At 43.4% G+C, this 27,500-nt stretch overlaps 1 protein-coding gene across 3 annotated transcripts; it reads right to left on the reverse strand.

The window, feature by feature from the left end:
• Positions 1 to 677: 677 nt before the first annotated feature.
• Positions 678 to 27,500, reverse strand: LOC102022508 (zinc finger protein 426-like). Of its 3 annotated transcripts, XM_013505076.1 has the most exons (9): positions 26,878 to 27,500; positions 26,534 to 26,605; positions 18,823 to 18,895; positions 7,207 to 7,364; positions 6,313 to 6,401; positions 5,492 to 5,618; positions 4,462 to 4,542; positions 3,658 to 3,737; positions 678 to 3,060 (listed from the first exon to the last, which is right to left on the reverse strand). In XM_013505076.1, the coding sequence occupies exons 4-9, from the start codon at positions 7,229 to 7,231 to the stop codon at positions 1,678 to 1,680; spliced, it is 1,785 nt and encodes a 594-aa protein (XP_013360530.1). In that variant the 5' UTR covers positions 7,232 to 7,364; positions 18,823 to 18,895; positions 26,534 to 26,605; positions 26,878 to 27,500; the 3' UTR covers positions 678 to 1,677. The 3 variants fall into 3 exon arrangements, with proteins under 3 accessions (XP_013360530.1, XP_013360528.1, XP_013360529.1); XM_013505074.1 differs by lacking the exon at positions 18,823 to 18,895 and having other exon boundaries at positions 7,207 to 7,361; XM_013505075.1 differs by lacking the exon at positions 18,823 to 18,895.

Here is a 27,500-nt window from a genome sequence, read left to right on the forward strand (position 1 = left end):
AAGACAAGGGGATGTAGGTCAGTGTGAAAGACCTGAGTTGAATCCCCAGTACCACAGAAAAAACAGGGCTGGTTGCCAGGTATGGTGGCATATACCTGTAATCTGGCATGCAGGAGGCTGAGGCAGGCAGATCACTGTAAGTTCGAGGCCAGCCTGAACCAATCGTGAGACCCTGTCTCAAAAAACACACAAAAACAAAAACAAGAAAATAGGGCTTGAGACAGGGTCTCAAGGAGCTCAGGGATGTAGGTCAGCAGCAGAATGCTTGCCTAGCATGGGTTAAATCCCTAGCATCACTGAAAAAGAAAATTGGATGAGAAAGAGGCAGTTCTTCATATGTGTCATAAAGATCTTGGCAGAGTACACTTATAGCCTAACAATTTGTGACAGGTAGAACTTGCGAGTGGTAAAATAAATTTATTTGAGGTTTGCAATTCAACTGTTGAAGGAACAGCTTGGTTCCACCTGATGTTTAGTAAAACACCTAAGGGGAGAGCTGAATCCATCAAAGAACTGTTAAGCAAAAAGGAAACAGAGCCAGGCATGGTGGCACATGCCTATAATCCCAGTATTCGGGAGGCTGAGGCAGGAGGATCGCTGCGAGTTCAAGACCAGCCTGTGCTACAAAGTGAGCTCAAGGCCAGCCTGAACTGCATAGCGAGACCCTGTCTCAAAAAAGACAAAAAAAAACAAAAAACAAACACACAAAAAAACTTCTCAGCCGATCCACACTGCGAAAGCTGAGAAAGCTTGGACTAAAGAAAATACTAAAACTGTGAGCTAAACAATGATTTGGTAAAAGCATCATGTTTAGGACTCACAGGTGGGACATAACCAATCTCAACAGAAGTGAAGAATAGACTGGATTATACTAGCGCAGAAAGTGCCTCTTAGATCTAACATAGTCCCAGAAGTCGAGAGAAGGTGGACTTATTAGATTTTACAAGAAAACATAGGGATAATTGCTGCAAATGTGGAGTAACCATTAAGGGGGTAGGGACCATTTCCTTCTTGGCACACTCAGCACAATCAGTGGGGGTTGGGGACACACCCGGAAGAATGTCTTTCAACAGTCCACCTGGACCTGTATCAACTTCACTTCTGGAGAATTTTTATGTGAATCGCCACACTGGCAGCCACTAACCTACAAGGGGTAGGGCCAAATCTATGCAATTATCTCCTACAGGTATGTCCAACCTGCAGCCTGCAGGCTGCTGTGTTGTTTTAATCTTATCATACAAAATATAAAAAAATAAAGGAACTCTTGTTACTTATATACATTAACTATATTATATGTGGCCCAAACAAGCCAAAAGGTTGGACACCCATGCATAGCTTTTATTAATGCTACCGTCGCTAGGGGTCCAAGCACCAAATGAGGCTGATGTGCAGTGGTGACCTCACCTATGACCCCTAAGAGCTCAGACTCAGGTATATGTGAACCAATTCGAGGAGGTCAGCAATGCTGCTCACTGGTAGATCACTTACCTACTATGTGTGAGGCACTAGAGTCAATCCCAGCACTACAAAAGTTCCACAGGGAACCTACATACCGTATTTCATACTCTGAGGATGGCACCTATGCCAGTGAGAGTCATTACAACTCACACAAAGCAGTTAAGACTAACCAATGATCTTTGGTGTCACTGTCAATATTTAAGGGTGGCCACAGAGGGGCTAAATAGCAACACTGATACCCTCACATTTATAGGCCTTCTCCCCATGGTGAACTCTTGCATGTTTGCTTAAGCGTGAGGAAACAGCAAACGCTTTCCCACATTCCTTACAGATGTAAGGTTTCTCTCCAGTGTGCGTTCGCATGTGAATGTTAAGGGATGTGGAGTATACAAACGCCTTCCCACAGATGTTGCACACAAAGGGCTTTTCCCCACTGTGAATTTTCAAATGTTTAGTACGGTGGGAAGAAGTAATAAAGGTTTTCCCACAATGAACACACTCAAAAGGCTTCTCGCCTGTGTGTGTTCTCACATGGTGAATAAGGCCTGAGGTCCTAGTGAAGGCTTTCCCACACTGCTTACACTGAAAGGGCTTCTCTCCACTGTGAATGCGTACGTGGGTGGCAAGGCCTGAGTACTGAGTGAAGGCTTTCCCACAGTCCTTACATTCATAGGGTTTGACTCCAGTGTGTGTTCTTATATGTTCAGTAAGCTGAGTGGATCTCGAGAAAGCTTTCCCACATTCCTTACACTCGTAAGGCTTCTCTCCAGTGTGAACTCGTAAGTGTTCAGTCAGGCCTGACCACCTAAGGAAGGCTTTCCCACATTCCACACATTTGTACGATTTTATTCCAGTGTGAATTCTCATGTGATCGTTAAGGTATGTGTTATTTTTAAAGCACTTTCCACACTCCTTACATTGAAAGGGCTTTTCATCACTATGAGTTTTTATATGTGCAGACAGCTGAGAAAAAGTAGCAAAGCACTTTCCACATTCCTTACATTTTTTGTTTTTCTCTTTAGAATGAACTGTTACATATTGATTTAGGTGAGAGGAAACTGTGAAAGCTCTCCAACATTCCTTGCATTCACAAAGTGTTTGTTCAGTGTGGGTTTCCATGGGATTATTAAGGCATGGAAAATACTGAAAGCCCTTTCCAAACTCCTCCATTTTGTAGGGATTTCTTCCATTCAAAATTTGAAGATGCACGGCAAGGCTTGTGGGGTGAATATATCCGCTCTCGTACTTCTTCCATTCATAGGGGTCTCCTTCATTATGAGTTTGCACATCCATCTGAAGGTATGATGGATTAAAAAAGGCATTCCCACAATCCCTGCACTCAAAGGGTTTGTCTCTCATGCAGGTTGTCTGGTATGCAATATTCGGAGTTAGGCTGAAGATGTTTCCATACTGATCAATCTCAGAAAAGTTCTGTCCAGTAGAGGTGTTCTGCAGAGTAAGGATGTCTTCTCCATACCAAATATACCCAGAAGTATATTCTTGGTTTTGTGTTCCCATGTGTGTATTAAGGAAAAACTGTTCACCGAAGACTTCTCCATATGGCTTATATTCATAGAGCTCCTCTCCATTGTGGCTTCTCACCTGTGGATGAAGGGATAAAAGAGGATAAAGGAATTTTTCAAACACGTGAAATACGAGATTTTTATAGGTAAGAACATTTCAACAATTATAATGACTTTTGCAATTGCTTTTATATGCACTGATTTCCTGACTTCTTTATTTCTTCCAAATTGAATGATGGATTTTTTTTTTTTTTTTGCCAGAACCATGTGTTGTGGACTATAATTGTAAAACAAATACATTTTCATAAAATTGCTTAAAATCCTGTGTCTGGTTGTCTATTTACATGTGTAGGAATGTGTCTCTGTAGGAACTTTGCACTATAATCTTCACAATAGTTTTGGGGTGTGTCCTAACTCTTCATTTTCAGAGTATCTGCCCAGAGACACTGCTTCCTCTTGGGTGCATGTTACTTCTCTCACACTCACTCATGTGTGCTGATTTTCTACAGAAGAATTTCCAATTTTTTCTGACAGTGTGACATAAAAACTACCCTTGCTTGGGTTGGATATGCAACTCAGTTGTAGACCATATGTCCAACATGTCTGAGACCCTGGGTTCAACCCCCAGTACTGCTACACAAAAGAAAAGGAAAGAAATAGCCCTTGTTAATCTTACCATTTCCATCTCTTTGGAAGTTTCTTCCCTAAAATAATCCACAAATTCTGATCCTTTGGTTACTGGTTGTAGCTCCAATTCTAAAGTTAAAGAGAAAGAAAAACACAGAGATTTGGAGAAATGAATGGTATGTACACGGAGTTAAAAGTGATAAGGGTCATCTGAGCAACTACTTTGAAGATAATAATAAGCAATGTACTAACCATGGTTACTCTCCTGCTATCTTGTTTTGAAATTTTGTATCATTGTTTTTATTGTTTTTTTTCCACTTTAAAATAAAAAATGTGATAAGGGTCCTTTGTCCTTGTTTTCAAGTTAAACATGGTAAGAAAATAGAAGCACAGAGACCTTTGGGGATTTTGGTATGTTAAAAAGCTGGCAATAGGGATAGGATTGTAGCTCAGTGGAAAGCCCTTGTCTAATGTTAAGTGAGACCCTAGGTTTGATCCTAGCACTGGGAAAAAATAAAGGCAATAATAAGGATGCAAGATCAACATTTTAGAGAGCTTGCTGCAAATTGATTCTAAGAGAATTATAGTGAAAGTTATCAGAAAAAGAAAGTAAGAAAGATCTGAAAAAAGATCCTACATTAAAACAATTTTTAAAAAAGCACAGGTAGCTTTGTGAGACCTAAGAATGTTTGCATGGAGGGAAAGTAATATGTTATGCGAAGTTGACAACGCTCTAAAATCTAAGAAAAATGACTTCAATCTTCTGGAAAAAAACTGCACCTTTAGAAACTTTCATTATACTTGCAAAACCATAGGGAACTCGTAAAAAGGGTTTGTCTTCACAAATACTCACGTTGGAGAACTCCAGTTTCTGCTGTGTTTAGTTCTTCTTGTTTTAACCAGGAGATCAGACTAGGGATGAAGTACTGGTATCCTGTACAGGTGGAAAGATGCACGAAGGGTAGCAGCTCACGCAACGAATGGCGAGCCTTCCTATGACTATGGAATTAGAGCTCTAGTGAAAGCAATGTAATTATTCCAAAGTGGGTAAAAATGTAAATACCAGGGGCTGAGGTGTAGCTCAGCAGTAGAATGCATACTCGTCGTATGTGCGTCCAGGGTTCAATTATCAGCACCAAAAGGAAAAAGCAAATACATATCCCCATTCCTGGGCCCCTAAAAAATAGCTTATCTCTAACCCCTGAAAACCAAATGCTGGCTGCTATGCACATTACAAAACACTAAGATTTAAGTAGACAAAAGTAGATTTAAGTAGATAAAGTGTACAAAAATGCTTGCTGTCATGGGGAAATAACCCTTGCCACTGATTCTCAAACCTTCGAGTGTGCCAGACTATCCTGGAGGGCTTCTGAACCGGTGACGGAGCCTCAACCCCAGAGTTTCCAACTGAGTCTGCCAAAGGTGGAGAAGGAAAATGTACATTCCTAACCACCGGAAGCTCATGCTGTTGACGAGATTTTAAAAGTTGTCACCACAGCTGAGCATGGTGGTCACACCTATAATCACAGCTCTCTGGGTGGCTGAGCCAGGAGGATGGCAAAGTCAAGACCAGCTAGCCAGCTAGCCAGCCTGGGCAACTTAGCGAGACGGTCTCAAAATAAAAAATAAACAAGGGCTGGGCATGTAGCTCAGTGTGAAGGTCTGGATGGATTCCATCCCCAGTTAGCAAAATAATAATAATAATTATTATTATTTATTTATTAATTAATTTTTAAAAATAACATTAGATTAAAATGTAATACAGCACAGACTATGGCTCTGCTACTTCCCACTGTACTCAGAATGGATATGACCAATTGTGCACCATAGTGATAAACATGTATTTGCTCCATAACAAGCCACAAGCAACACCAGTATCTTACCCACTGACGACAGGTTCTCGTAGTTTTCTAGCATCACTTCTCTGTATAGGTTTCTCTGAGTTGTGTCCAGTAAAGTCCACTCCTCCTGGGTGAACTCCAGAGCCACATCATCAAAGGTCACTGAGTCCTAAAGCATTATGCACATGCTGGTTTGAGCCAATTAGCAGTTCTGCCAATGTTTACTGGAGAGCTGGGAGCGGGAGCTAATGCTTACACATGTTCTGAGTCCTCCCATGGTCCATTACCAGGACTGAATGATCCTAAGGCTCCTGTCTCTCTCCAGGCTCACTCACTGGTGCACGTCCTAGTGCCGTACCCTCTAGCACCAGCTCATAAACACGAATTCATCACAGCACAACCCAGCTAGGAGCTTGTCTTATTAGTCTCCATTGCAGCACGCTCCTGAGCATGCTACAGACAACTGAGAAATGCCACTGAATAAACTCTGTGAGAAAAGGACACCTTCATCTGTCTTACTATCTCTCAGAGCATCTAGCATGGAGCACTCAGCATGTACTTGGCACCATGTGGCTCAAGGTTGATTATCAGGGCCGGGGAGGTGGCTCGGCGGCAGAGTGATTTCCTAGGGTGGCTGAGGCCTCACCCCCCACTCCCGCCATAAAAAGAATTAATTGAATGATTTTCAAGGTCATACCTCACCAATATAAGGCTCCATTCTATGGGGAAATTCAACTAGGGAATCACTCCTTGCATGAGGTTCTACTTCCTTTAAGAAGCTCTGGAGACTAGTATGTCTAGAAGGAAGTCTGTCTAGTCGGTGGAAGATTTCCATTTTGTAGAAGGATACCCTTTCTTTTTACCTGGTAACAATCTGCCTGGTAGTCAGCCACCACACTTTCTACCTTTGTCTCGTCTTCATAAAAGCAGATTGGTTCTGCGTAGAGAAGGCCTGGTAGAAAAGAAAGAAGGCATCAGAACTCAGAGTTGCCCACAATTCCTGCATTCACAGGTCAAGAAGTCATTCCACACAAGTTTGAAATTCCCCTGTAATACTGTACACTCAAGAAAACGCAAACAAATACATACTACTATAATAAAATGTGCTAGTAGTCATATTCGGTTTGTTTTGCTGATATTAGGAATTGAACGAAGGGTCTCACATCTGCTCGGCAATTGCTCTACCACTGAACCATATCCCTACCCCTTTATTTATTTATTTTTTTAAGCTTTGTTTTGAGCTAGGTATATAGCTCGATGGGAGAGTGCTTCCTAGCACGGGCAAGCCACTGGCTGGACCCCAAGGATGACAATCAATCAAACCCATATGTAACTTTACTTTTTAAAAAAGTAAATTTGATTTGGAGTCAGGATCTTGCTAAGTTTCCCAGATTGGCCTCAAACTCTCGATCTTGCCTCAGCCTCCTGAGTAGCTCTGATTGTAAGTGTCTGCCCCCAGGCCCAGCACACAGTAGTCACGTTTTATCCAGAGCCTGGGCAGATTGTAAACCATGCTGCCCACTGGAAAAAGGGGAATAGTCGCATTCTACAGGTAAGGGAAATTAAGTCCTGAAAAGTAGGACTCTATCTGCCCCTGGTGATAAGAACCCAGGAAGATTATGAAGCCCCTCTTCCCAAAACATATAAACTAAGGGGCTGAGCTACAAAATTCTGTGTTTGAAATGACCACCCTTGGTCTCTACTGTTTAGGAGCTCTAAACCAGAGTCTCTGAAAAAAAGCACCAAGGAAGACTCACCTTCCGACAAATCAACGGCTGCCATTCTGTGGCTCTGGCGCTGGAATGTGCCCCAACACTCCCTTTCCTGATGCTGAGACCACTTTCGGGCAGCTTAGGAATCCAAGCAGAGAGAGGCAATCTCCATTCCTCTTCATACAGGGTTGTATGAGGTCCTGCTGGTATCAATCATCAAGCAAAGACTGAACATCAGTCATCAAATCAAACATGACGCATGAGTGCTGTCTCCCTGCAGATAATACAGTGAAAGCCTCTAAAAATGGTGCACTTACCATCAATAGTGTTCTGAACACCAAGCAACATTTACCGAGGATCTGAGGTTTCTCCAATGCTTTTTCATATATCAGCTCATATAAGCATCACCACTATCCTATGCAATGGATACTGTGACCCATACTTATTACTGAAAGAAACCTATATTCAGACACCAATATTGAACAGTCAAGGGCCATCCAATTTGGAAGTGACGGACCAGGATTTGGGTGAAGTTAATTTTGCCTATGATTGTATTACTCCCTCAAAAGAACTGACGTTCTGTCACTGCACAGTGCAATTCAGTAGTCACTAGTGCTGCATGTTACTGATCACTGCATAGTACAGACATAGTATGACTGAAGAAGTTTTTGCTTAATCTTAATAAATTCTTTTTTTTTTTCCAGAACCAGGAATCGAACTCACGACCTCACGCATGCGAGGCAGACGCTGTGCCACTGAGCTAAATCCCCAGCCCCAATCTTAATAAATTCAGATTGAAATATAAAAAAGAACATGACTCCATTATCTACAAACTTTTAAATACATTTGGAATAACATGGATATCTGAGCCTGTGTGTGTGTATGTGTGTACACTGGTGATGAAACCCAAGGTTTCACACATGCTAAGTATGCACTCTATTACTAGTGACATCCTCAGCCCTTTTTAAAAAATGTTTTAAGACAGGATCTTACTAAGTTGCCGAGGTTGGTCTCAACCTGTCTCAGCCAACCATGCAGTAGGATGACAGGCACGCACCACCCCTCCCAGCAAGTGATGGATTATTTGAATGTACATACGCAGAAACTGAAAACTTCAAATCTGCTAACTTGCAGCTCAATTCAAGATCTAAGAACCTAGAGCTGGGGCTATCATTGCCCTGAAGGAAGCATTTTTCATCACGACAGGTTGCTATTTGTGAAAAGCAAACACAAAGTTTTAAGTGAACAGCTTTAATTACAACCATGGTCTGAGGCTGAGGCAGGAACATCATAAGTCTGAGGCCACCATGGGCTACAGAGCAAGACCATATCTCAAAAACAAAAACAAAAACAAAAACAAAAACCAGCCACGGTCATGTGACCTAAGGCATCAATCAGTATGTTGTAAATGGGAGAGGAAGGTTCCTTTATGCAGTCCTTCAGGATTGCTCTAACATGGTCAAGGACTTCACAGAGGCATTCTAGGGTACTCACAGGTCCTTGAGTGGAAGGCACAGCATTTTGTGAGGGAGACTACAGGGTGAAGCAGGCTGTGCCAAGCAGATAGGCAGCCAGGATCTATTGGGGGGGTGTCTAGGCAAGGTACATAAGCAGAAGTGTTGAAGAGACTCCAACTGTGCCTTTGAATGTCCGTCAGCCACAGTCAGGGGATGGCAGTGAGGAAGACCTATGCCAGAGACCAGGCTTATCACACTGGTACACCCAGTCACCACAAAAGAGGAAGATTTAAAATTTCCAATATACCGGAATACACGCACCTGTAATCCCAGCTACAGGGAGACTGAGGCAAGAAGATAGCTAGTTCAAGGCCAGCCTGGGTAACACACCAGGATCGTGTCTCAAAAATAAATAAATAAATAGAAACCAAGCCTGATGGTATATACCTACACTCCCAGAATTCTAGAGGCTTACACAGGAGGACTGTAAGTCTAAACCCAATCTGGTAACTGTGCAACTTAGTAAGACTCTGTCTCAAAATGAAAATTAAAAGCAAGGGCTGAGGATGTAGTGCAGTGGGAAGGCCCTGGGTCCAATCCTCTAGTACGGTGGTGGCAAACCTATGGCACGTGTGCCACAGTGGGCCGTTTGTATCAATGGAAGCTCTAAAAGCTTTGCCATCACTGCTGTAGTACCGATGGCAGATAGAGAGACAGAGAGACAGAGAGATAGGTAGGTAGGTAGGTAGGTAGGTAGGTAGGTAGATAGATAGACAGATAGATAGATGGATGGATGGATGGATGGGGCTCAATGGTAGAGCATTCGCCTAGCGTGCATAAGGTTGTATATTCAATCCTTAGCATGGTAAAATAATAACAATAGTAATAATAGTAAATAAAATTGACAATACAATCAGGAAAGAATGAGAATGTGACACATGCAATGAGGGCAGCTAGTTGCACCCAGATAAAAGAGCTGCAATCTTAAATCCCCAGGACACTCTGAGGCTCCCTTAACAGGGAAATATTTTGCCCTTTGATTTCCCAAAAGAGTAGCCTTGGTCTGCTTGAAGGCCCTTTGATCATCTCACTTGAGGGAGATACCGAGGAAGGACAAGCTATTTTTCTGAAGGCCTGCCAAAACCATTTGCTGTTGTCACCGGAGTGATAACTAGAGCAAACCCCAGGGGAACGAGTGCGCTGTACCCCATAATGCAAGAGCTAATACTTCATACAATAAATGATCCAACTCTAGTGGCACATAGCAGAAAAACCTGCCCAGCTATATGGACTGCGTTGGAAAGGTATTAGACTAAGCCCAGTGGAAGATAACCTTACACTGAGCCAAATTCACTGACATTTACTTACTAGGTATTCTAGATCTAACACAAGCTCATCAAGCTGGAGTGCAACTTGGACTCAGTGGTGAGCTCCAGTTAACTCGGTTGATGTGGCAGCTTTCCCAGCACGCTGAGGAGGGAACCTTAGAGACTAGGAATGTGGATTTATTACTTGTGATCTCTTCACGCCCTCTTCATCAACTTATGTTAAAGATCTAGAAGTCATGCTGTCATGAAGGTAGAGTTAGGTAAGTGAGAGGAACTCTCCATTCGTGAAAAGCTCTGCAGTTGTTCTCCTTCATTGGCCGGCTATGAGTGGAGGGGCCTCATTCATCAGGGACGAATTCTCTGATTGATGAGCATGAAGAGAACCCACAGCATCAAAGTGGGAATCATTTACCCTTTGAAAAAGCAATGAGATCCTATCAATTGTCAAGGACAGATACAATATTCCATCAGAACGGCCTGTGTGGAGCTGGGTGTGATGGTGCATACCTGTATCCCCAGAATTTAGGAGACTGGGGCAAGAGGGTCATAAGTTCAAGGCCAGCCTTGGCTACACAGCAAGAGATTGTTACACACACACACACACACACACACACACACACACACACTGAAATGGTCTGTCCTGCACAGACCATCAGTGGTGGCCGTGTTAGCATGGAATCCTCAAGAATGAAATAAATAAGCTGCATAATAGAGCAAGGATCGGGGCTGGGGATTTAGCTCAGCGGCAAAAGCGCTTGCCTAGCAAGCGCAAGGTCGTGAGTTCGGTTCCTGGTACCGGAGAAAAACAAAAAAAAAAAAAAACAATAGAGCAAGGATCAACAAATCCTGCAGTAAAGGATCTTATACTGTTTGGGGGATACGGGCCACATAATCTCGGTTACAACTATGCAACTCTTCCCTTGTAGTTTGAAATAAACCATAAACTGTATATAAACAAATGAGTGCCTAAGTATCAATAAAACTTTGTTTAGGAAAACAAACATCCAAACTCAGCCCACAGGCTGATGTGTTAACCTGCGTACTAGAATATTTCTTAGTCAAAGTAACAAAAAGTCTCATCTGGTAGCAAAAGCTTTCTTGACTCATACATTTTATATTCCTAGAGCCACAGCATTTTCTGTACCTAGATAACTCACAAACCTAGAGGCCTTTAACAAAAGACCTTGTACCATCAACACAATCTGTATGATACATTTGTCCTTGGGCTTTCCCCCAACGGAACCTCAGTTATTACCTGAATGACTATACTTCAGCAAAAGAAAATATACCCAAAGTGACCCTGAGGTGATATTACATCCTGGGGACTCAAAATACAATTATAAGCAGGTAGGGTGGCACATGCTGTAATCCTAGCCCTCTGAGAGGCTCAGGCAGAAAGATTAAAAGCTCAAGCCCAGCCTGGGCAACATACAGACTTAGCAAAACCCTGCCTCAAACCAAAATATGTTTTAAAAGGGCTGAGGATGTAGCTCACTGTGAAGGCCCTGGGTTCAATGCATAGTACTGCAAGAAAACACCATTATGGGCCACCACCAGTGAAAGCAGAAGCTATGGTCATCAGGTGATAGATTGTATCTTAACGCAATTTAATTTATAGAGGGCCCATTTAAAACACAGACCCAAAACACAGTTATTTCCCCAGTTGCTAAATGTATAAATGGGTTATAGAACTCTTGGGAACTGGTAGCATACCTAAAATTGGTTCTCTGACCAACAAGGTGAGGGCCATTATTGTAGAAGCTAATGGAGGTGCTGGGAATTCCCCAACCCCTAAAACAATCAAATATAAATGTACAACATTCCTGGGGAACTGCACAGAGTAATGTCACTATAAAAGAGCTAAAAGGACCATGGATCCTGATGCCGAATAAGTCCCTAGGAAAAATACTACTTTTGACTTGTGCAGAAGTCACATGGATCTTGGAGAAAGATTAGACCATTGTAAACTTAAACCCAGGCGATCGTTCCAATTGTAGCTGCTGCTCTAAATGTGTCTTCCATGAAACAAATAAGCACAACGGTTGGCACTTGGAATGCAGCTACCGATGAGGGACAGTGGCCTAATCTCCACACCATTCTGAAAAAGACCCGAGGATCCTTTATGCCACTGCCACCAGATTACATAAATTCTCCTGTCCAGTGCCGAAATGTGGTCACAGGTCTCCACAGTGCAAAAACATCACACTGGATAATACTGTGCAGATTGGATTCATCGACCAATAAATAACCAATAGTTTAAAGACCTTTGTAACACATACAAGGGGCTGGGGATTTAGCTCAGCGGCAAAAGCGCCTGCCTGGCAAGCGCAAGGTCGTGAGTTTGGTTCCCGGTACCAGAGAAAAATCAAATAAATACATACATACATACATACATACATACATACATAAAACAATAAAACACATACAAAATACCCTAACTGTTTCAGGAACCAGCCAACTCAAACAAGTTTCTGGGAGTTCAGGGTCTACATCATGTCTACACAGTCCCTACAAGGGTTCATTTTAAGTTTCTGCTCCTTTCATCAACTATCCCAAAAATGAGGCACATTATTTGGTAGTTCCCTTAGACTTGGAGAAAATATATCCTATTTTTTCCATCTATCAAGCTTCGTGCCATGTACAGACTATCTTTTCTTTACCTATGAATTCTTTGGAGGTTAAGGCATATAGTAACCTTATGAAACTTTTGTTTCCCGTATCACACTTGTGTTTCTAAAATTTCACTTTAATTCACAGTATTTCTCTTCATAAATGCTTTATAGAGCTGGAGCAAGGCTCAGTGGTAGAACACTTGTCAAGCGTGTACAAGTTCTTTGACACCCAGCACACACACATCTACACACACAACTTTACGGCCAGGTATGGTGGTGTGTGTGTGTGTGTGTGTGTGTGTGTGTGTGTGTGTGCGCGCGCGCGCGCGCACAATATTAGCCACTAGGGAAGCTGAGGGGGATCACAAATTCAATGCCAACCCTGTCTGAAAATAAAACAAAAAGGGCTGGCTGAGATATAGCTCAGCGTTCCTTGGTCTCAACTCCCAATACCACAAAAAACAAAACACAAATTTAAAAAACTTTTTTTTTACATCAGACAGGTAATGTGCCAATGTTGTAACAAAGTTTGAGGGAGCCATATCTGGTGCACATGGCATGAATACCCAAATATCGCGCTCATGAATCAAAGGATCTAAAAAAAACTTTATAGAAATTTTAAGAAATAAATTACACTTTTTTATTTTATGAGCTTGAATTGAGAAGCATCTTCCTAGTTGGGTGTGGTGCGTGCCTATAATTCCACCACTCTGGGAGGCTGAGGCAGGACATTCATAAGTTTGAGTCCCGCCTGGGGAACTTAGTGACTCAGTGAGATTCTGTCTCAAAAAGTCGTATTTCCTTGCATGTCATTCATGCGTGACTTAACATAATAGTTGTTAAATAATAGACAATGAAAAGCTGAAAACAAAGCCAGGTATAGTGGCACTGTAATCCCCGCACTTGGGAGGCTGTAATCCCCGCACTTGGGAGGCTGAGGCAGGAGGGTTGCAAGTGTGAGGCCAGCCTGGGCTGCACGGTAAGTTTAAGACTAGCCTAAAGTACATTATGAGACTCTGTTGCAAACAAAACAAAACAAAACAGCTGAATATAAAACTGTCCCAAACCGCAAGGTTGCACCACAAAGAGGCATGATTTTTTTCTTGGAAATATAAATTTTCTCTAGGATTATTCCAAATGGACAGAAGATCTCGTTACTTGAACAAAATCTCTCCATGAAAGAACTTGTATCAGTTACAGTGAATAACATAAGAAATAACCTATGAATAACATCAGAGAATCATCTGGTGGTTTTCCAGAATTAAATATCAGTAAGAGGCTTAAGAAATGGTGAGGGACAAACAGGAGATAAAATTGGGCTATGTTACCACAGAGACGGGAGTGTAGCTCAGCAGTACAGCTCATGCCTACCATGCATGAGTCTGTAGGTTTAATACCCAGCACCACACACACACACACACACACACACACACACATGCACACTCCAGAGCTCACGATAAACATGTCTGCTGCTATCACTCAAGAAAACATTCAACTGTTTCCCGTGAGTTATGCACAGAATTGAAGTTACATTTAAAAACTGAATTGGGGGGCTGGGGATATAGCTCAGTGGCACAAGCACCTGCCTGGCAAGTGCAAGGTCCTGAGTTCAATTCCTGATACCACCCTCCAAAAAAACTGAATTAGACTGGAGATGCAGTTCAGCAGTACAGTGCTTGCCTAGCATGCCCAAGGTCCTGGGTTCAACCCAGTAACAACAAACAAAATAACACCAAAAACCCCACCTGAATTATATCTAGCTATCTAGCTATTTATCCATCCATCCATCCATCCATCCATCCATTTCACTAAGGCAGGACGATTGCAGGTTTGAACCCAGCCTAGACAACTTAGCAACTTTGTGAGACCTTGTCTCAGAATGAAAAATAGAAAAGGGCTAGAGTGGTAGCTCAGTGAGATAGCCCTGGGTTCAATCTCAAATACTGTTAAAAAAAAAAAAAAAAAAAACCCTAAATAGAGCTTAGTCTTCTAAGTGCTGAGAAATGTTTACATCTTAGCTAAATGACTTAGTCAACTCAGTCCAGTTAATAAGTGATAGAAAAAAAATAAGTCAAAAAAAATTCTTATTGATTTAATATCTCACAAAACTCCCTCAGATTTACAAGTTTTGGGTTTTTTTTTTTCAAATATATGACAAAAATAATTTCTCTGTGGGGGAAGGAGATACTTGGTATTGAACCCAGGGCCACTCTATCACTGAGTTATATTCCCAGCCAGCCCCTTTTTAAAATTTATTTATTTATTTATTTATTTATTTATTTATTTTTACTTTAAAAGAGGGTCAGGCAGGTGTGGTGGCGCATGCCTATAATCCCAGCACTTGGAAGGCTGAGGCAGGAGGATTGTTGGGAGTTCAAGGCCAGTCTGGGATACAAAGTAAGTTCAAAACCAGCCTGAACTGCACAGTGAAACCCTGTCTCAAAAAGACAAAAAAAAGTCAAAAAATAAATAAAATAAAAGAGGGGCTCACTAAGTTGCCCATATGGAACTTGAACTTTTGATCCTCCTGCCTCAGACTCCCAAAGTGCTGGGATTACAGCAATGTACCAACATATCTGACCTGATTCTTAAATTGTATTTGTACCCAGAACTCTGTAAACAATCTCTGTAACTTATGCTGAAACCTTAAAATAACCTTATATATATCTGCACTTTATCTTATGCTCTGTTTTATTTATTTTAATTGACAAAAATTGTACAACAGTGTACAGTACATTGTTTGGAAATACATATCCGTTGTGGAGTATCTAATATGAGCTGATACACATTATCTCACATATTATCATTTCTTTGTGGTACGAACACTTAAAATCTATTCTTAGCAATTCTCAAAGATGTAATGCACTGTTATAAATCATAATCATCAGAGTGTACAACAGATGCCCTTAACTCATTCTTCTAATCTAACTGAAACTGTGTAATTTGGTAACATCCCCTCCCCCAATTCCTGGTAATTATTTGTTATTTCCATGAGTTCCTTTTCAGACTACCTATTTTAGGGAGATCAGGAAGCGTCTTTCTGTGTCTGGCTTATTCCTTTCAGGTTCATTCACGAAGTCACAAACGGTGACAGAAGACAGCATTGCCTTCTCTTGTAACATTCACCACGCTAAATGTGCTTTAACCAAACTACACAGCTGCCATGATGTTTTCCATTTTCAAGTGGGACCAAGGCAAGACAGCACTCTGCAAAAAGCTCGGGATGTACTGTGAGCTTCTCAGGCACTCAGTGCAAATGACCTAACAGATCCAGTCACACTTGACAGCTCCAGGAAAAGCAGGATTCTCTTAGCATCCACCTCCTGGCAAGCACAATGGGAGACTAGGAGGTCAGCCCTCTAGCGGGATGGAATATGCAAATCTTCCTCAGGAAACTATTTTCCACTTATTTATTGGTTTGTATGTTTGTTTGTTTGTTTACAGTAATGAGGACTGAACCCAAAGCTCTCACACTGAGCCCTTTTTATTTTTTATTTTCAGGTGGAGTCTCACTAAGTCATCAAGTTGCCCAGGCTGGGTTCCAATCCTCCTGCCTCATCCTCCCTCCCAGAGTTCTGGGATGACAGGCATACACTACCACGCCCAACTGCTACGCTCCTTTGGAGAAACAGCTTAGCCCTGACACATAGTACAGACTGAGGACATCAAGTAATCACATAGCCTGAGCTTCCTAAAATAAAGTGAAGGCTCTGGGAATCTCTGAGCCATACACTTGGGCAATAGCATCACAGCATATGAAACAGCGAGCTGACACTTCCAGTGAGCAAAGACTCTGACCAATCTTTCTCTTCCAGCTATCTACTTGTTTTCTCTTCTTTTCTTTTCTTTTCTTTTTTCTTTTCTCTCTCTTTCTTCCTCTCTTTCTTTCAGTACTGGGGACTAAACCCAAGAAGTGCTGAGTTATATCTCCAGCCCTTTTTAACTATTTGACAGTCTCATTAATTTGCCAGGCTGACCTTCAACTTTTTCCCGTAGCCTCCCCAGCGTGGGGATTACAGGCATCTGCCACCACACCCGGTTGGCAAAGATTTTCTGAACACTGACATCAGCTGCACATCTTATCCTATTCAACCCCTGCCTTTGGCTTCCTTCCGCCCTGAGGAGTAACACAAAACCCCCTTACAGATGGGACCTCACGACATGCAAGCACCACCTGAAAGTAAAAAGCTGAAGAGCTACAGTCCCGCTGAGCTATGCTACTACAGGACTGCACTGAGGGAAAATCTCCCAGGGGCAGAACCTCAAGCAGTGTTCCTACACAGCCACACGGCTGTTCTCTGGCCTCAAGCACCCCACTGATTCCTGAATGCTTCCAATGGCTTCGCTGCATGGTCAACATGTGGAAATACACGGCTGGTGACACCGAAGCCTGTGAATGACATGATGATGACTTCGGAAAGCATGCAGGCTGTAAGGTATCTGTGACCTATGTGAATGCTCACCAAAGGGAATTCACTAGAAATAAGATCGCTGGGCTGAGGGTGTAGCTCACCAACGAAGACTTGCCTAGCAGGCGTAAGTTCCATTCCCAGCATGCAATGCAAAAGGAAGAAAGGGGATCATCAACAATCATGTGGGCAAAATTATATACTCTGTGATGCTGTTACTTTTCCCTGCCACTCCAATGGGTGCTTGACCAAGGAGCCCATGAACAAAACTGCCACGTGACAAACATGAAGGCTATTCACTGTTCCACAATGTGAACTTCTTATCCAACCTGACCTAGCTAGCACTCTGGCTGCCAGCCTGACATGCAAAGAGCAGAAATCCACAGTAAGCATCCACACCGGGGCCACCCTCCCCAGCAGACCAGCCAGGAGCTTCACTAGTGAGCTTATTATGAGTTGGTTACACTGAGCCTCTACATGGAGGGTTTTAAAGCATGCAAGTGACAAAAGTTTATGTCACTGGAATATGCTCAGGTTTTTCTCTTAATAATGACTCTGCAAGGGCCACCACCTGTGCAATCACAAAAACGTTTCATCTCTGCTTCATCTATCATCACGGCATCCACACAGCGCTATTTTCTCTCCTTCCTTCCTGTCTGTTTTTTCTTTTTTTTTTGGTGGTACTACAGATTGAACCCAGGGCCTTATGCATGGTAGCAAGTGCTCTACCACTGAGCTACCTCATCAGGCCCACAAAGCATTAATTATTTCTTCTTCTTCCTCTTCTTTTCGGTTCTGGGAACCAAACTCATGACCTCGCACTTGCCAGGCAGTCACTATGCCACTGAGCTATATCCTTGGCCCAGCTTTGATTACTTCTAATCAAGAAACCCTCTTCAGCCAGGTGTGATGGCACATACCCGTAAGCCCAGTCACCTGGGACGCTGAGGCAGGAGAACACAGGGTTGAGGCCAGCCTGGGCACTTTAGTGAGGTTCTGTCTAAAAATAAAAAGTACAAAGGGCTGGGGGTGTAGGTCTGTTGAAGAACAGTTGTCTAGCAAGTATTGGGTCCTGTGTTCAATCCACAGTATAGAAAAGAAGGAAGGAAGGAAGGGAGAGAAGGAGGGGAAGACAAAAGGGGCCCACTCTAACGCAAAGGCGTTATAACACATCCCTGTGAGCATCTGGTCTGGTTAGATATGCCCTCACTTAGGAGCAACTGATCTCCACAAAAGGCAGACTGTCCTGATGCAAATGTGCAGGGTTTCAGGAAGAGTGCAGTGGCAGAACACCTGCTAGCATGCACAAGGCCCTGGGGTCCATCTCCAGCATGGCGGGGAGAGGGGGCGCTCACTTGTGGGGCCAAAGGGAGCTAGACCTCAGAATGGATGGCACTCCGTCTCACAGGACATAGCAGTTTTTCCTCAGTATACACGAGTGATCGGATGCAGGACCTGATACAGATACCTAAATCCACAGATGCTTAAGTCCCTTACATAAAACCACACAGTATTTGCTCAGCACTGTGCACATCCTGCTGATACCTTAATCATCTCTTTTTTGTTTCTGCCCTTTTTTTGACACAGGGTCTCACTGTGTAGTCTAAGCTGGGCCTGAACTCACTATCTAGCCCACGCTGGCCTCAAACTCATAGTGATCCTCATGCCCAGCCTCCTGAGTGCTAGGATTATAGGTTTGTGCCACCACCACACCCGGCTTTTAATTACTGTATCTCTGGAAGACTTAATACCTAACACGACATAAACGCCTTGTAAATGCTTGTTAGACTGCATTGTTCAGGAAATAATGACAAGAAAAAATGCCCAGTGCAGATGCCATCACCACCGCCCTTACAACATAGTGCCTGTCAGCAGAAATGTAACATCTTCTTCCAGCTGGTGGTTGGCTGAGTCCCTCCATGCAGAGCCTGTAGAAGGCAAGCGTATCCGCTGTGAGTCAGGGAGCCTCCCATGGTACTGTCTCCCCACAGCCAGAACACAAGTAGAGCAATGCATGAGTGAATGTGGAATTGGCTCCACAAACAGAATTTTTATTTTACTTTTGTGCAGTGTTAACTTTGTTTGTTTCTTCAGTACTGAGGATTGAACCCAGGGCCTCACACATTAGGGAAGCATTATATAGCTGAGCTACATCCCCAACTTTTTCACGTGTTGGGAATTGAACCCAGGGCTTCACATGTATTAGGCAGGTGCTCTACCACTGAGCAACACCCCCAGTCTCACAGACGGAATCTCTGCTCTCAGGTCTAGGAATTTAATTCCCTAATGCGGCCTTTCTTCAGGAAACACTGGAAATGAGACTGCCACCTAGTCATCGCAGGCTTCATATATCACCAAATCCTTATACCCAGAGACAAAATGAATGGAGGTTAATCTGGCTACAGTGACTGATCCCAAGAACCAAAGAGAAACTGCAGTACAGCTATACAGTTGGGGCAGTTCTAGAGCCTTAGATACTTCTGTGTTACAAAGAAAAGGTTAGGGGCTGGGGATTAAGCTCAGCAGCACAGCGCCTGCCTGGCAAGCGCAACGTTATGAGTTTGATTCCTGGCACCGGAAGAAAAACAAAAACAAACAAACAAACAAACAAACGAAAAAAGAAAAGGTTAATGGGAACTTATAACTGAAAAAACAGAGGAATGGAATAGTTAGACCCTCTGGGAATGAAGGTTTGGGTTACTCCATCAGGTACAGAACCCAGAACAGATAATGTTCTGGCTAACGGGAAAGGAAGGACAGAATCAGCAGTTGATGCAACCATGGATATCAAGCACAGAAACAAGAGCAGTGGTAGTTTTACATGTTTTTTCTTTGCTTGCATCATGTGTTTGTTCTTATGCACGTGTTTGCATAAACTAGCCAGTCACTTCAAGCTTCTCTACATGTGTATTACATACAAGTACTAAAGACTGAGTTTATATGTGTGTGTGTATGCATGTGCACACATGCAGTGCTGGAGACTGAACCCCGGGCCTTTGCAGTAACCTACATCCTTCATTTTATCTTGAGAAAGGGTCTTCGTAAGTAGCAAAGTTACCCAGGCTGGGCTCAAACTTCTGATCCTCCAGTCTCAGCCTCCCAAAGTGTTAGGATTATAGGCAAGCGCAACAACTAGCTATTTGTGTGTGGGGGTTCCATCTTGTTATGTCGCTCAGGCCAAGCTAGCCTCGGCTGGCTTCAAACTTGAGATCTTCCTGCCTCAGCTTCCAGAGTGCTAGGATTACAGACATGCTCCACTGCACTCAGCTATAATTTAGTCTTGAAGTAAAAACAGTCGCTGACAACATGACTAAGTTGGAAGAGTAATTAGTATGGCCTGTGATGGTGTTACATCTACTGGGACTATGCATCCTCTCACTTTAGGGAAGAGTTACAACTTTTTATTTTCTTCACTACAAATATAGACTTGTTTTATTACTATACAGGACTTAAAGTATGTGTAGAAGGGTACATATGAGTATCTGGCTGTGCCAGTGAGATGTTTATTCATCTCAGCTAAAACTTCCCCTCCAACACTTGGTATGGAATACACTGGTTTCTTTCGTCATTCCCTTTACCCTGAACCTCTTAGGTTTTGCCAGAGGGGACTAGAGGGACACTGAAGAAAGAGAAATTTCCACTGGATCCCACTGATGTATGATGGGTCATCAGGACGGGGTGAGAACATCTCATTGTGTTCTGCCATACCATGTGCCTAGGACATACCACCCCTAGGCAACCTCAGTCCCTGTTTGTCACCACCATCCCCTGGCCCTTCTAATGTGCATACCAGACATTCAAAGGAATTCAAGTAACAGAAGCACATCACCACATTCCTCCTCCTGCTGCTGCTGCTGCTGCTGCTGCTGCTACTTCTTCTTCCTCCTCCTCCTTTTCCCTCCCCTTCCTCTCCTCTCCCTTCTTCCAGCACTAAGGATTGAACCCAGGGCCTATGCACTCAGCTACATTCCCAAACTATTTTCTATTTTGAGACAAGGTCTTGCTAAGTCACTAAGTTGCCTAGGCTGGGATTGAACTTAAAATCCTCTTGCCTCAGCCTCCCTAAGATTACAAGTATGCAGCACCACACTTGGCACATGTATGTTTCATGTATAGTTTCCTGTATCCCTCATTTTTTATTTTTTACTTTTTATTTTTAGGAGCACATGTTTGCCATACATAATGATTACCTTAATCATGGGTCATTTGTACATCCATGTAATACCTCCTGGTTCTTCTTACTTCCCTTTCTCTTCCTTCCTGTTTCCTTCATGATCCAGTCATGGTGCATTCTAGGAGGCAAGCTGCGTCTGATCCAACTCACACTGTACATCTGCTCGCAGTGAGCCTAGATCCTGTACCCCTGCTGCCCACACCTCGGGCATGGAGTGCTGCCCAATTCCTGCACATATTGGCCCAGCTTTAGGTAGCCTGTGCTGTGGAGTACTGCTCATACTCATCTGGTGACTGTAGCCCAGCTCATGCTCAGAGGAAAACAGGAAGTTTCTCTACTTTTCATGAACTACACCTGTACTACGGACAATACACCCTAAGAGGACTTCCACGACCTCCACTTTCTGGTATTTATATGACCTTGAGTAATTCCCTCTCCTTCAGGGTATCCAAGACTTGTGATTTCTTTCCAGCCAAGAGAATATGGCATGGGGGTTAGAGATTTAGCTCAGCGGCACAGCGCCTGCCTGACAAGCGTGAGGCCGTGAGTTCTATTTCCGGTACCAGAAAAAAATTTTAAAAATTAAAAAAAAAAAGAGAATATGGCAAATATGAAGGATTCTGCAGATGTCATTAAGGTTCCAAGTAAGTTGGTTTTGAGTTAATCAGGTGGAAAGTTTGTTTGTCTGTCTGTCTGTTTGGCAACACAGGATTGAACCCAGGGCCTTTATACGTGGTAGGCACTCTAGTACTGAGATATGTCCCCAGCCAGTAGGTTTTGTTTTTCTTAGTTTTTGGTTTGTTTGTTTTGTTTTTTCAGTACTTGGGACTAAACGCGGGGCCTCTGACTCAGCTGCATCCCCAGCCCTTTTTTTTATTTTGAGACAAGGTCTCACTAGTTTGCTGAGGCTGTGGCTGAACTTGTGATCCTCCTGCCAAGTAGCTGGGATTATAGGCATGCACCTTCACAATCTACTCGAAGTTTTTAAAGATCAATTAGACCTCTGAAGTACAGATTCTGGTAGCTGACTTATTGAAGGAAGAGACCAAGCAACAAAAATTACAGGTACTCTCTCTTAAGAGCTGAGGCAGGCTCCACTGACAAGTAACAAGTCCTATAAACACAAAGAAATGAATTTTGCCAACGACCTGACTGAGGATGGAGACAGACTCTTCCTTAGCTAAGCCACATGGGAACAAACCCTACCAAAACCCTGGCTGCCCTCAGGTGATCCTGAGCAGAAACCCTACATGATCCACAACTGATCTTGTGACCCAAAGTAACTACGAGATAAATCTGTTACTTTAAACTGCAAAATTTGGTAAAATTTGTTAGGCACCAACAGATAAATATACACGTTTTTAACTTATTTATTTTTGGCTTTTTGAGACAGAGTCTCACTTTGCAGTTCAGGCTGGCGTTGAGCTCACTTTGTAGCCCAGGCTGGTCTCGAACTCGCAAGGATCCTCCTCCCTCAGCCTCCTGAGTGTTGGGATTACAGGCATGCGCCACCATGCCCGGCTACACATGTTTTCTAATCAAGTCTGAATCCCTCCCTTGGTTGGGGTAGGTATTCTTTTGTGTCTAGCACCTTTTATTCAAAATGTCAGCTACACCTAAGGGGATAGAATGCTTGCCTGGAAAGTACAGGGCCCTGAATTCTATCTCTAGCAAAACAAACAAAATATACTAGTGAGTTCATCTATACTGTGGCATCTACTATTAATGTATTCCTTCTATTTGCTATAGAGCAGTGATGGCAAACCTTTTTAGAGCTCTCAATGATACAAACAGCCTATTGTGGCACGCGTGCCATAGGTTCACCACCACTGCTATAGAGGAGTCCAGTAATAGAAGTATACCACAATTTACCTATTCTGTTGATCCATATTTGGCTGTTTCTAATTAAGGTAAGGACTATTTCAAATAACAGTGATAAAACACTTTTACTTTTTTTTTTTGAGACAAAGTCTTGCTATGCAGTCTAGGCTGGCCTTGAACTCACTATGTTGCCCAGGCTGGCCTTCCAAGTGCCAGGATTACAGCCATGTGCTAGCATGCCTGGTTAAATACCTTTACTTTTATATTAATGCACACTTCACCCATTAGTGTAATGTTATAGAGTATTCATATGCACAAAATTAATAGCTATAGTCAATAGCTCAAATTCTTGCTCCAGTAAACTCTGCTGCCAGCGGTATGTGTGCACCCTTACCAGCCTTATCTTCAGGACCCTCATCAGCTTTATCTTCAGAAACTTCTCATCAATTTTTTCTGTAAGTCCAGATAGCTTATTGGGACCCCTAAGAGGTGAATACAGAAGGTGGTACGGATCCCTTCAAAGGGTCTCTTCAAAGCTCTTTACCAGGGCACACTGGCAGCGGAGTGTCCTGGTCTTTTACCTATGGAGTAATTCCAAACTCCTAGACAAGTTAGTGTCTATAAGGAGCTGCACAGGACCAGTTACTCCCGGAACTAGAACTGGAACATTACCGCAGGGAAATGGAGTCCTAGTTTGGATAGCAAGAACCCCAAAATGGACTGAAAACCACATAAAGAGGCTTTGACTCTATTTAGGAACATAAACATTTCCTATGATAGATAATATAAATGAATGTTCACAAAGGATTTATTTTTCAATGTTCAATTGTTGACTCTCATTAATTCCTTGAATTAATTTCCTATTCATGAAAAAAAAATATATTTATACTATCTTTCTTTGGCTGGGGGAGGGAGCAGTTACTAGGAATTAAACCCAGGGCCTTAGCCAGGCATGGTGGCACACACCTGTAATCCCAGCACTTGGCAGGCTGAGGCAGGAGGATCACCATGAGTTTGAGGCAAACCTGGACTACATAGTGAGTTCAAGGCCAGCGTGAACTACATAGCGAGACCCTGTCTCAAAAAAAATCAATCAGGGGCTGGGGATTTAGCTCAGCAGCACAGCGCCTGCCTGGCAAGCTCAAGGTCGAGAGTTCGATTCCCAGTACCAGAAAAAAAAAATTTCAATCAATCAATCAATCAATCCAGGGCCTTCACACTAAGCTACATCCCAGTCCTTTTTTTTTTTTTTTTTTTTGAGACAGGGTCTCACTACATCACTGTTGACTCAGCTGGGCTCAAATTTACACTCCTTCTCCCACAGCCACCCAGACTGCTGGGATTATAGGTCTGTGCCCCTGCGCCTGGCTTACTAAACTCAGTTATATCATTTGACCAGCTGTCACTCATTCTCCTGTCAGTTATATACTGAAGATCAGATATATTCTCCCAAAGAAAAACACTACATTGTCTGCACTGTCAAACCTAGGGTTAATACAGATGCCCTCCTCTCAGTGTAGAAATGTAACGTAAGTAGCCAATACACACTGAAGCTTTCTTTACCTCCCATTCTCTTTCCTTTTAACACAGCTAATTCCTATGCTCTGTCTTTTGGTCTCAGCTTAAATAGAATGCACTTTTCTTACGTTCACTGACTCCCATCTACCAACAGCATATGTAATATTTTACTTCTAAAACTCTGATCAATTTGTTCTAATAGTTATTATTTGCTATTAATCATATGCTTACTCTCTTTGCTAATTTATAAGTTCTCTAAGGACATCCCTAAGTTGAATTTTGTTCACTGTTCTTAATCAGGCATGGTTATTCATCACTACACAGGAAATATAAGTGATGGAAAAACACTTAAATACACTATGAAAACACAAACACACACATCAAAATGTGTGACCTTATTGAAGAATATATGACTCTTCAAAAAGTCAATACAACAGAAAGACAATGGTGACTGCTCCAGGTTCAAAGACCCTAATGGATATTAAAACTTTTCAATACAAGAACTTTACAGTAAGGTAGGCTTGAAGTAATTCCAGCACTCAGGAAGCTGAGGCAGGAAGATCAAGACTTCAAGGCCAAAAAAAAAAAAAAAAAAAGATTTCAAGGTCAACATGGTCTACATCACTGGTGGCAAACCTATGGCTCTTGTGCCACAGCTGGCTAATTATCATTAAAAGCTCTAAAAGATAGTCTCAAAGAAAAAAAAGAAAGAAAAGAAATGGGAAGGGATCTTAGATCCAAAAACACCCAAAAGCCTACTTGGGAACAATGTGCAAACTTTTTATTTTATATAAAGTACATATTACACAATTTTGCTGTGTTTAGGTGGTTCAAGGGATTGAACCCAGGGCCTTGAGCATGCTAAGCAAGCACTCCACCACTGAGCTACATTCCCAGTTCTAACATTCTTTTCTTTTCTTTTTTTTTTTTTTTTTTTTTTTTGTACCAGGAATCAAACTCAGATTGCCAGGCAGGCGCGGTGCCTGCTGAGCTACATCCCCGGGGCCCCTCATGTTATTTTCTTGGTTGAAATATTAGTATTGTTTTAATGGGCCAATATCCTCATCTTTAGGTGATGTATTACCAATTATGTAGAAGTATCATGCCTGCAATGTTCAATTTACTCTTAAATAGTTCATAAAAATGCATTTTATTTAACTTTTAAAATTTTTATGAGTACATGTTGGCAGTATATAATGATTACATTCATCGCGGGAGGTTGCTACAAGGGGGACATAACAAAATACATTTTTTTTAGGAGAGAAAGCAACTGTTTAATTCGGCTAAGTGTAGTAACAGCCTAACAAAGCCTCCGTGCTTAACTCCTGGAGGTCTGTTTTAAAAGTCTGTGTAAGTGTGCGTGTGTGTGAGTGTGTGTGTGAGAATGTGAGTGTGCGTGTGTGCGTGTGCGTGTGTGTGTGTGGTTACGGACCGACTTGCTTCAAATAAAAATACCTCAGCTTTAGCTGGGCGTGGCACACGCCTGTAATCCCCGCACTCTGAAAGGCTGAGGCAGGAAGATGGAAGTTGGAGCTCAGCCCGGGCAATTTAGGGATTTAGCCAGACTTTGTCTCAAAAAAGGAGGGGGGTGGGGCGGGCGTGTAGCTCATTCCAAAGGCCCTGGGTTTAATCCTTCATACGGAGGTGGAGACCAAAAAAGTTAGTACTGGGCTCAGGGTGTAGTGTAGTGATGGAGCGCGGTTGCTTTGCATACTTTCCATTCTCATTCTCTCCCTCTCTCCCTCTCTCCCTCTCTCTCTGGCTTTCTCTCTTCTTGTCTTCAACAGTAAGACCCATTTTGGGTTTACATGCAGATCTATGCACCCGAAGACACCTAAGAATCTTGCAAGCTCTCTACCATGAAACGCAGCCCCAGCATCTAGGAATGCATCTTTGCATCTTTATCTTTCTAGCGGAATACCATGTGTCACCAATAAATACGCGACGCACAAAGAAAGCGAAAATCTCAGATGAAACATTCTTCTGCATTTTTTTTTAAAAAAAAAGGAATAAGAGCCCCCAACCCCCGACCCATCTTTCACCCAGTGGTCACCTGCACGCGCGGAAACCTTCGGGTCCCCGAAGCTGGAGGACGCAGTGTCTTAAGTCAGCGTGATCCCAGAGGCTGGGGATAAAAATCCAGCAAGGTTACTGCGGAGGCTTTGAAGAGGGGTGTGCACCGTGCATGCAGACTGCAGGGCGAGCGCCGACGACCCTTCCCGACCCGGCACCTGCAGGGGACGCACGGCCCGAGTGGCCTCTCGGACACGGCCACGCCGGGGGTCTCGGGGATGGGCGCGCCGGGCCTCTCGGAAGAGGTCTTTCGGGGGCTCGGGCCCAACTCGCCCTTTCCCCATCCCCTTCTACGGCCGGTGCATCCCCGTCACCCCGCCTCACCGAAGCCGGGTCGAGACCGACCACCTCCGAGTAAGGTCTCGGGTGACCAGAGCCCGAAAAGAAGCGGGGGACCGCTGACGTTACTTCCGCTTCCGCTGGGGCATCAGCCACGTTGGACCCCTCCAGGGAGAGCAATTCCAATTCCCTCCCTCGTGGGTGCAGGTGGACCCCATCATGGGCTCATCCAGCGGAGCCGAGGCAGAAAGAAGCCCTGAGGCAGAGGCTCAGCTTAGAACCGCTTCTCGGAGCGGGGGATAAGGGCGGGGCAGGGGGCGGAACCCAGAGGGGGGCGGAACCCAAGTCGGGGAGGAGCCCACCGCCGGGGGCGGAGTCTGAGGTGGGACCACGCCCCGCGCGCGGTGGGACTGGAGAAACCAGACCGGCAAGGCTGGGGGTGGGGAGGCGCGCCTAGAACGCTCACAAAAGCCTTTATGCCTGCCTCTGCCCGCGTTCCTAGTGCTCTGTAATGATTTGCCGTGCTCGTAAATCTACCAATCCGTGCGACGCTGTCTCCTCCACCCCACCGTTGCTGTATTTAGACTGTTCTTTCAGCCTTTTTTATGTCTCTCTATACCATGCTGAGATTTTCATCGTCGATTTTATTGTGTTTGGAACCTAAACGA

The sequence above is a fragment of the Chinchilla lanigera genome, unplaced genomic scaffold (genome assembly GCF_000276665.1).
Source record: "Chinchilla lanigera isolate Chin_1 unplaced genomic scaffold, ChiLan1.0 scaffold00094, whole genome shotgun sequence".
Lineage (NCBI taxonomy): Eukaryota > Metazoa > Chordata > Mammalia > Rodentia > Chinchillidae > Chinchilla > Chinchilla lanigera.